Below are 11,683 nucleotides of genomic sequence, written 5' to 3' on the forward strand. Positions count from 1 at the left end.
TTCTCATGCAGGCGTCCATGGCACCAGAGCAGTCCGTCCAAGCTTCCATGTCTGCACCCAAGGACCCAGCTCCAGTGTCTGCGCCCAGGCCTCCGGCCTCTGTTCCTGTCTCGGCGGCCCGCCCGCCTCTGTTCCTGTCCCGGCAGTGGCATTTGCGCCTGTGGCAAGGCAAGCAGTGCCAGCTGCCCATTTCTGTTCCGGCAGTGGTATCTGCGCCTACTACAAGTCAAGCAGTGCCGGCTGCCCCTGTTTCTAGTTCTGTTCAGGCAGTGGCATCTGTGACTGCCCCAAGGCAAGCAGTGCCAGCTGCTTCTGTGATGACGGCGCCTGTCGCGTCTGTGCCTGTGCCAGCGGCACCTGCCGCTTCTCTTCCTGTGCCAACAGCACCCAACGCATCTGCTCCAGTGCCTGTGCCAGCAGCGCATGCCACATCTGCTCCAGTGCCAGCAGCGCCCACCGCCCCAGCTCCAGTGCCTGCGGCTCCCAGATCGTCTGCTCCAGTGCCTGTGGCTCCCAGGCCATCCGCCCCTGACTCTGTGCCAGTGGTCCTGCCTGTCTCAGGTTGTGGACCATGGCCAATACCCAGAACTGTTTGTTCTGAACGGTTTGGTTTTATACGCCCTGGAGGTTCGGGTGCACGGGGGGGTTCTGTCATGTCTGCCTCTGTTTTGTGTTGCCATGTGCTTTCAAGCAAATGGCTCCGCTTGTGTCTTGTCTGTCCTAACCCCGCCTGTCCATTAGTGTTTCCACCAGTGTCTCCTTTTTAACCACGCCCCCTTGTTACTCCCAGGTTTTCCTCATTGTCCTTCATATAAGTATCCCTTTGTTTCAGTCGTGCCTTGTCTTGTCTTTTGCATGTTAAAATGTGCATGTTCCTGTGGTTGTGTTTATGCCAGTTTATAGTTTGTTGGCTTGGCCTGTCTGTTTAGTTTAGTAGTTTGAGTGCTTATGTTTTCTGTTCTCCAAACGTGACAAAGTGCACGAATCTTAACAATATTTAAATTATGATGGCAATAAATTACGATAGATCAGAGCACCTTTAAAATGGCAGGTCATGTGGGGTGTTACTGGTGGAACCACCTCTGAACCAGTGTTAAAGTTGTGGGTCTATTCATGTATGCATGAACCTTACAATTGACAGGACTATATATATATGTATATATATATATATATATATATATATATATATATATATATATATATATATACATATATATATATATATACTACACTATGCCTAATATTTTTCATAAAACTGCTGCATAAGATGCAAAGGATGAATCATGTTGTACATTACACTGAAACCATGCATGGCTGAAAAGGAAGTGAAGCAGTGCCATCTTGTGTTCATGTGTGGAAGAAAATACTAAGCTTCCCCAGATGTACAGTATGTATATTGTTTCTAAACACCCTAAGGCTTTCCACTTCAGCTTCGACACTGACAATTACACACATTCATGAACAAACATTTCCTTAACATGATTTTGCAAGTCCTCACTGATGTTTCCACTGTAGTAAAACTTACACCTACAACCTTATTAACAGGAACATAGTCAGTCATGCTTGTTTTCCAAATTAAATTATTATAAGTTGCATTATAAGTTTTCAGCTGGAGTTAATAGATAGTTAATAGTTAATAGATAGATATTATAGATTGTGCATCCCTTATAATTAGTGGTTATTATCATAAGGGGTTCATCACTATGCTAACTTTATTAACTTTAACTTTATTAACTTTATTTTGATCAAACCTGTTACTTCAAACAGCTAAATACACTTTTCACTCATATAAGCTCAGTACAATACTTTTTTTTGATAGCCACAGCAATGCTCAACAGAAACATTTACATTTGCTATGCAACACACTTATACACTGGCCAACAGGCCACTAAGAAGGAGTTTTCATGGGGCAGTCCTACTGAGGACCTGCCCTACTTTAGCTGCAGCCTAGGCTTTAGAATGCAGATACAGACTGGCTGTGACTGACTAGCTTGTTGCTGTACCTGAATGTGTTTAATCTGAAACTTTATCAATAGTGAAAATTGATCAAGAGGTTGTTTTAGAGGGTAGTGTAAGACCATTAATGTGTAAAAAATGGCAAGTGTGGATTGAGAGTGTGAGATTAGAGATAACTGTGTAAGTCTAAGAGAGAAAGAGAGAGAGAGAGAGAGAGAGAGAGAGAGAGAGAGAGAGAGAGAGAGAGAATGTGTGTGGGTTTGGTGCAGGAGAGTGAGTGAGCAAGAGAGATTCTTATAAGAGAGACTTATACAGTTCATAGCCCTGTATAAGTGGTCACTGGAGGTTACATGTGGGGGGTATTGGGTTATTAACAGCACATTGCGATGCATTTTTATAGTCTACTCTCACACAGTGCTTCTGTTAACAACAACTCATCTGAAATAAAGCAGTGACTGCAGAATGTAAATGGTATTTGGACACAATAGCATCACTGAGTGGCTGCTGCCCATACCTCAATTTAACAATGCAGTATTCAGTAGAAACCAGCCGAACAGAACAGTCAGCAAGAGAAGAACAGTGCCTCATTTATGATTACAGTGCTTCATCCGTTTTGCCACGGCACAAATAAAATTACAGTTGTGAAACTTGAACACAGTTCTTTGACACTAGAACAACTCGCAAGAACTTTATCTGCAAGCAGTATAGAAGCATTCAGACATTACACACTTTCAGTTAAGAACCACCTGCTCTGCAACTGCAAGCATTTTGATGCTCTGATAAACAAGCATATTTCTTTCAAAAGAGAACTAAACTCAAAATGACCAAACATCTCCATCACAAACTTTGACTTTGAGTGGCCTGCTCCATAGACTCCTTTCATTGGAACAGTTTGCAGTCCTCCTCCTGCAAATCTTGATAGAGTGGCCGGATGCCAGCTTCTCTGCATGAAGAACATTTATTGTGAAGGCTCTTTCTATATGACACTTGCCCTTCATGCACAGCATGTGCTGTTCAACCAAGACAGTAATGAAGAGCACGATTGTGTCCTCCAGAAGAATGTCACAGCCAAGATTTATTACCAGGCTGTGCCAATCCTGTTCCTTTGTTAACAGGAAAACCCCCTGATGGCGTAACACTTGTTGGAGTTTTCTGTTGTTCAAAACTGCCCAGAGCCAAGACTACATGAAGTTATATTGTATGATAGGTCAAAAAAACAAAAAACAAAAAAAAACAAAGACCATGCTCCATTTTGTCTGACTGGGTTAAAGGTGTCATTTGTATTTACCTAGGCAAAGTTAAATAAAGAGAGTCTGGTACATGAAAGTGACATACCGTGAACCTCAAACACTGTTGTTTCCTCAAAAGTGAATACCAGCATAACCAAAACAGTGCTGTAAACAGGCCAATTCCAAAACCTCAAAACTGCTGTGCAACAGTCTTGACAGTCTTTATTTGCAAATAATGGTGGAAAATAAGTATTTGGTCAATAACAAAAGTTCATCTCAATACTTTGTTATATATCCTTTGTTGGCAATGACAAAGGTCAAACGTTTTCTGTAAGTCTTCACAAGGTTGGCACACACCGTTGCTGGTATGTTGGCCCATTCCTCCATGCAGATCTCCTCTAGAGCAGTGATGTTTTGGGGCTGTCTGGGGCTAGGCCACTCCAGGACCTTGAAATGCTTCTTACGAAGCCACTCCTTTATTGCCCTGGAAGTGTGCTTGGGATCATTGTCATGCTGAAAGACCCAGCCACATTTCATCTTCAATGCCCTTGCTGATGGAAGGAGGTTTGCACTCAAAATCTCACAATACATGGCCCCATTCATTTTTTCATGTACACGGACCAGTCGTCCTAGTCCCTTTGCAGAGAAACAGCCCCAAAGCATGAAGTTGCCACCCCCATGCTTCACAGTTGGTATGGTGTTCTTTGGATGCAACTCAGCATTCACTCTCCTCCAAACACAACGAGTTGTGTTTGTACCAAACAGTTCTACTTTGGTTTCATCTGACCATAAGACATTCTCCCAATACTCTTCCGGAACATCCAAATGCTCTCTAGCAAACTTCAGACGCGCCCGGATATGTACTGGCTTAAGCAGGGGAACATGTCTGGCACTGCAAGATCTGAGTCCCTGGCGGCGTAGTGTGTTACTGACGGTAGCCTTTGTAACGTTGGTCCCAGCCTTCTGCAGGTCATTCACTAGGTCCCCCTGTGTGGTTCTGGGATTTTTGCTCACCGCTCTTGTGATCATTTGACCCCACGGGCTGAGATCTTGCGTGGAGCCCCTGATCGAGGGAGATTAGCAGTGGTCTTGTAGGTCTCCCATTTTCTGATTATTGCTCCCACGGTAGATTTCTTCACACCAAGCTGCTTGCCTATTGCAGATTCAGTCTTTCCAGCCTGGTGCAGGTCTACAATTTTGTTTCTGGTGTTCTTCGACAGCTCTTTGGTCTTCACCATAGTGGAGTATGGAGTGTGCCTGTTTGAGGTTGTGGGCAGGTGTCTTTTATACTGTTAACAAGTTCAAACAGGTGTCATTAATACAGGTAATGAGTGGAGGACAGAGATGCCTCTTAAAGAAGAAGTTACAGGTCTGTGACAGCCAGAAATCTTTCTTGTTTGTAGGTGACCAAATATTTTCCTCATAATTTGCAAATAAATTCTTTAAAAATCAGACAATGTGATTTTCTTTTTTTTTCTCATTTTGTCTCTCATAGCTGAGGTCTACATATGATGTCAATTACAGGCCTCTCATCATTTTTTAAGTGGGAGAACTTGCACAATTGGTGACTGACTAAATACTTTTTTTCCCCACTGTAATTCAGCCTCAAGCAAAAGCCTCACTAGCCCTAGTCAAAGCTGCCAAAGTGGTAAATTGCAACAACTGCTTCAGGAAAATTGGGTTTTTTTGTTACTTTTGTAGTCAACTTTCTAAGACAATCTTTGCCATGACTGTACATTAGTAACACTAAGGACAGCACATCAGGGGGCAATTTAAAGTACGGAATAAATGCATTCTACAGTACATCTTTAAGAAATGTGAAAATTGAGGTGACGTTTCTGATGTTTTTATAAAACATTAAAGAGAAAATAATTTATTTATTATAGTATACATATTAATAAATTAAGCAATGTGAAATTTAAAATATGATTCTTCAGTTCTAATACAATAACCTAAAGCATTTCAAAAGAAATATAAGGCCACTGCCAGATCAGAAGAATATACCTGCCTTATATTGAGTAGGTCCTCATGTCTCGTTCTGAACCATCATAGTCAGTTTTATCCAGTTTAAGCCGATTTGTGTTTAGCCTTCTCTCCCCACACTCATCAGGTAGCCTTAGTGACTCATGACTCTTCCTTGGAGCACTTTCGGTAGGTACCAACCAATGCATTTTGAGAAGACCCCACAAGACCTGCCTGATTTTTTGGAGATGTTCTGATCCAGCCATCTAGCCATCACAGTTCGGCAGGTGTCAGAGTTGTTCAGACATTTTTCCTGCTTCCAAATATCAACTTCAAGAACTGACTGCTCACTTGCTGCCTAAAATATTCCATCCCTTGTGCCATTGCAACCAGATAATTAATAATTAATTAATGTCAGTGGCTTTAATGTTATGGCTGAACAGTGTAAATGCTTAACTTAATCCTTAGATTTTACGTCCTTAGATTTCACTTCTGCTATTATTCTATATAACATGATACATATTTTTAAGAATTAATTGTCCAATTGCATTGTTTGCTTTTCCCTGGTATAGTGGCAAATTATTGTCAGAAATGTAAACAGAGTACATATATTTAGACTAAATTTCCTTTCCACATGAATCTCTTTAAAGATCACATATAAAAGAACTGCTGACAGTTTTTGTGTAGTAGTGCAAGACATAGTTTTTTTTATTTATTCTAAAAAAAAACTTGCTTAGTATTTATAACGACATAGTGAGCACATTGTACTTACAAACACTTTCCAACTACCTGTTTCATTACCGAATGAGCATCATTAATCTAATGCAGTGAAGAAAAAAACATTGCAACTAATGTGTATTTCCAAAAATGTCACAGAGGCAGGTGAAAACCTATTTAACTTCAAGTTAAATTATTTTGTTCCGATTGCTTTTTGGAGCATTTCTATTGCTCCATTCATCAAGAATTATTAATACATTCTAACAAACTGACAGATTTTAGATATTGCATGACAGCAACAATATACAGTGCTGTGCAAAAAAAAATATATGCACTACAACTCAATAACACATTACAACAAAAACTCACATAAAAATATCATTTTAGAACATGCAGGTAAAATATAAATATGGTAAAGTTAAACAAGAATTTGACATTTTGATTAAAGTAATTAATATCTAGTGAGCTTGTTTTAAGAACAAAGTTTGGGTCCAAATTTCTCCAGGATGCCCCAGCCAGTGTGTGGATGTGTTCACCAGATTTTACATAATAATAAACAGAACATTGTAGATGTTTTATTGAAAGAGTTGTGGTAAAATGTTTGGTATTATTGTTATCTATATTTACCTTTTTTTCTAAATATATATTTTCTTTTCTTTTTCTTCCCAATCTTAGTTATCCAATTAGCCAACCCAAACTGACACCAACAGGTCACCAGCCAATCAGTATGCTCGGGAAAAAAAGCGCCAGATACATCTAAAACAAAAGCTAGCAGATTGATTAACCCTGGTAAATGGACAAGACTGATGGGCCTAGGCAGTATAGTCTGGATGCAGATGTTGTTGTTTTTTCATGACATGAAAAGTGGAATTGGGCACATTCTGTACATCAGCTTGCAAGAGCATTCATCATAGATTCCAAAAGCCCAGCAGGCTGGAAAATCAGAGCATTCTGCTGGGATAGTAACAGAACAGAGTTACTTGCTATAACCCATCACTGACTCAATAATGGGGCATAATAAAGGAAAGAATGAATTATCAATACCCTTTTTATCTAAAGGAAGGATGTGAGGAGCCTGGTCAGTCTGAAGCCATTAACACTCATCAGCACTGTTGATCAAAAACACAGTTGTTCTCATGCCTGCTTGCTTGTGGAAAATCTGGATCACAGAAAGTACCATCTCTACAGTGTTCCAGCACGAACACTGAGAGGAAACAGGCTGTGCTTGAGAAAGAGGAGCTGAGAAGTACAACTGGCATCTGTTTACTACTATATACTGATATATTCTCATGTTCTGACACAAATGCATGTAAACCTACAAGCTATTGATATATGTATGCTGTCAGAAAGCAATTTGTTTTAGCCAGAATCCTTTTGTGCTAAAATGATTACAATGATCACATTCACACTCCCAAGTTCTTTATTAGAAAGACCTGTACACCTAGTCATTTCTGCAATTATCTAGTTAACCATGCCTGCAATCAAGCAGCTTCAGATAATGTTTACATCAACAAATTTCCAGGAAATTAACGGTAACTTTCTGTGGGAACTTTAGCTCTTAAATCTTTTTAAAGGAACTTCATCAATGTACTGTTTTTTTGTCAACAGCAGACATGAAGGCATAACAATACGAATACATTTACCTTGGGAATAAATGGGTAATTATAGGAATGAACTGGAATTAATGGGAATAAAATGGGAATATTCAAAGCTAAATGTGAGAAACGTACATATAGTTGGTAAAAAAATATATACTGAAGCATAATGCTGGCTAAAATGATTAGATATTATAGCAAAACAGTTGAAAAGCAAAGTTGCTCCTCAATCTCAGGCACATTACACTTTGAAAGGCTATTGAGACCACACCTCCTGTATGCACTGTTCATTCCCTTATCTCATTTACAGCATATGTCCAGATGATTTCTAGAAAATTCCTGTTAATTCCCATAATTACCTGTTAATTCCTGTTAATTCCCATGGTAAATTTCCCAACATCATTTATGGCTACTTCTACCAAAACAAAGTCACCGAAAACTTATACATTACATATAAATATATGGACATATGTGTAATTCAGTTTGTCCACGGGGAATTTTACTTACTATGCCTTTGAAGTGCCATATAGTTGAACACGCTATGTAGCATTATTGGGTATGCAGTCTGCAGGAGTGGTCAGAGGCCCAAAGACCATACAGATTCATGTATCAACATGTTTTACCATGACAACATACAATGGAGTTTGTGTATGCTTGAATCTAGTTGAAGTAGTATCTGATAGTTGTAAAACATAGAGTGGAATAATACAATCACAGAATAATAAACATGCTGGTAAGCAAACAAGCTTTTCAATGTACTTCTGTTCTTCTGTTCTATTTTCTTTTATTTCGCTACTAGAGCTGCTACATATATTTTAATTTACACTTATTTCCCCCACTCAAATCATATAGTCCACCATGATTGTAAATTGATCATAACATTTATAGAGAAAAAACGTATATTGTTAGCATGGACAATAAACATTTGTATTATTATATGCATGCTAAATTAAATAAGATTATTGTAATTTTGGGTTGTTCATTTACATACAATTTTTGTATGTTTTACAAGACTTTGACCTACTTTAAGACCTACTTTAAACATTCAGAATTATTTTAATTAAAATTCTGATTGTTCCTCTGAACAGAGTACATTTATTATTAATAAAAATAAATTATTAGTTATTATAGCATTAATATTTGCTCTTGAAATGCACTTATTAGTAACACTAAAACGGAGGGGGTATACCCCATTTTTAGCTCAATTTGTTTTCAGAGAGCGTAGTTAATGGCATATAATATAATGGCAATGGTCAGATAACATTTATAATTTTACACACTTTACACACAATAATTACATCATCCTACCTGAGCGCTGTGCTTCCGTTAGCATCCCACTCAGCACCATTAGGTATACTGCCAATCCCACTTTGGACCAGAAAGCAGGCATCTTCTCCAGTTCATTCGCTTTTTCGGGTTTTCGCTTTAATTCGCAACTTTCGTAACATAAACATAAGTTTATTTGTCAGATTTAAAAAAGCAGGTAAAAACCCGGGCGCGAATGTACTGTAATTCCAGAGTGCATGGTCTTCTGCCCTCAGGGGGATCCAGAGTGAGAGCACACTTCGTCAACTCCAGCCTAGACAAATTGTACAGTAGTGAACAGTAGACTGGCTCAGGCATTCAATATAGCAGATGCTCCCCAGGGTCCTAACGCCTCATTAAAAATTACCGACCTTTGGACTGACAACCCTGATTTTCACAGGAAGGGGAGTTTACCAAATAAAGACACAATGATTATATATATGGGGATCAATTGAAATAAGTGACAATACAGCGGACTATTAATTAACTATGCGTCACATACCGTGTCGGTATCAAAACAAAGTATCTCCAAACTGTGAATAGACCTGTATGTTGAATTCCACACATGACCCAATACATCCTGATGGAGTCTCTGTTGCTTTCCCCTTTGCCGCATCAACTTAAAAAATTTATGTCAATATTCAGGGCCCGTGTTTTAACACGTCAGGAGCATCTGTGCTGTCAACACCGCTTCTCCTGATGCATTCCAAGGCTAATCCATGTCAAGACACCTCCTAACGTGGCCTGCAGTCTAGAAAAAAAAAAAAACCCGTGAACTCCTTCAATGGTTGACGAATAGGGCACAGATGACTACTGGATTACTGGAGTTTACTATCTAGTATCAATTTGTTTGTGTTGTATCAATTTGTGTTGTAATCCAGTAAATGTAGAAGACGTCACTAAAGTCTGTAACTGAAGAGATCTGTAGGTGCGAGGTCCATTAACTTCAGAGGATTTTCAACAGGAAATATATGAAGGGTTCAGTTGTTCAAGCATGTTAAAAATGGGCATATCAAGCATAATATTTCAGTACTGAAGTCAAAAGGTGCTTTTATTGCAATGCACATGTATTAACCATTAGCCAAAATGGAATAGTTTATTCCAAGTAATGTATAACATTTCTGTTGTTCTGTTCATCCAGAATGATTTACACAGTGTACAAAGCGACTACAGGGTCCATGATGCAGATACATGGAAAACAGCAATATACAGTATGTGAGGGTTGGACTTTTCAGTCATTACAATTAGAGATTAATTTATTTGTAGCTGTGGTGATGGTGGTGTGTGTGTGGGGGGGGTTAACTTCATGAAACAAATGCTAACATAAATGCCCTGCTTTGCAATTGGTCATACGTCTTACATTTGACCTTTAACCTTTTAATTAGGGACAAACAAAGTCAAAAGGAAAACAGCAGACTCCAACTGTCTATGCTAAAAGAAGCTACATGTACTAAGAAATGTGGCTGCAGTTGTTACACAGTATTTAAGAAGTTTCTGACCTGAAACTTTTGCACTTCCGCTTGAGTAAAACTGTTGACAAGAGGCTGAGGCTGAGCTCTCCACCTCATGCCATGTAACATAACTGGTTTGCCAGCAGAGGGCACTCCTTTCATAGTCTAGTTTAATCAAACATCATAATCTCTATGTTCTAATATGTTCCGTATCAATGCTTTCTAATACTTTCAGTTCAGTTATCCACTGGGCAGTGTTATTTTATCTAAAGAGAAACTAATTCCATAAAGCTAAATTCTTCCTAACATTGCAAAATGAGTTTGTGTACAATAGAGAGTGACTGCTGCTGCATTTTCAATAGGAGATGAATTCTTGTTCACACTTGTTAGCAAGCCTGAATCCCAAAGCAATCACAGTAGATTCTTCAGGTATTTACATACAGGGTAGGGGCTTGCCTGATCAGCTTTGCCTAACTGTCACCTTTATGCAATTTAATAAAACAGGAAAGAGTGATTTCACAAATCTGGCGCTGGATGTGTTGGATGTTACATTTACAAATAAGTGCGTAAGGCAAAGCTAAGATGCATTTTAAACATTGGGTCATTTATAACAACCTGTATGTCTGCTTCAGATAAATAACCTAATATAAATAAATAAATCAAACATACAGTACCTAGATACATGCAGATACATTCATCTTTTTTCATGAACCATCCATTTTGCACATTCAACATTGTTACCTGTGTAACATTCATTCATGGGGTAGTGGGGGCTTGATGGTTAGAGCGGTGGGCTATTGAACACAAGGTTGTGGGATCAATACCCATGTCTTCTAAGCTGCCATTGTTGGTCTGTTGATCAAGGCTCTTACCTATTCTGCTCTTGTGGTATAGTAGCTTGGCTGACCCTGCACCATGGCCCTTCTATAAGCTAGAGTAATTAAAGACATCAACTTCATTGTACTGTACAAGTAGTTTAAGAGTTTAAGAACCACATGTTCAACAGGAAGTTGCATCATTTACATCATCTTGAGTATGTGCTCCTGTTCTGATTGGGGAACTCCTAACCACTGGTGTAGTCAACATTTTATGATTTCTCTTAAAATGTTATTGTGTACATTCATGTGGCACACATTGAGTGCCAAAAGCTAATAAGGCCTGATGCAGACAATACTCTCGCCTACCGGCCCTTATCACTATCAGCTCCCCAAGCAGGCGGCTGTTCAGATAATAGGAGAAAGCAAACAGACAGCTAGCATGCACATTAGCATGATTACTGCAGTCCTTCTTTCTGTATCACAGCGGAAGGACTCAAGTGATCTGTCAGTCTAAGTTTAGCTACTGCAGTCCACTCATTGAAGACTTGGACCTTATCTCGCACCCCCCAACCCCCACCCCTGACATGGTTGCTTGTGCAGGTATTTTTAGCAGGGTGAGGTGGCAGCTGTGGAAGCATTTATTGGCCCTT

At 39.3% G+C, this 11,683-nt stretch overlaps 1 protein-coding gene across 1 annotated transcript in view; it reads right to left on the reverse strand.

Moving 5' to 3' along the window:
• Positions 1 to 8,862, reverse strand: part of col18a1b (collagen type XVIII alpha 1 chain b) — a 51,890-nt gene extending 43,028 nt beyond the window's left edge. Inside the window, exon 1 of the mRNA XM_072683794.1 lies at positions 8,768 to 8,862. Coding sequence (XP_072539895.1) covers positions 8,768 to 8,849 — 82 coding nt within the window. The 5' untranslated portion in view covers positions 8,850 to 8,862. The remainder of the gene's footprint in view (positions 1 to 8,767) is intronic.
• Between the last annotated feature and the right edge of the window lie 2,821 nt (positions 8,863 to 11,683).

The sequence above is a fragment of the Salminus brasiliensis genome, chromosome 7, assembly GCF_030463535.1.
Source record: "Salminus brasiliensis chromosome 7, fSalBra1.hap2, whole genome shotgun sequence".
In the NCBI taxonomy this organism is placed as follows: domain Eukaryota; kingdom Metazoa; phylum Chordata; class Actinopteri; order Characiformes; family Bryconidae; genus Salminus; species Salminus brasiliensis.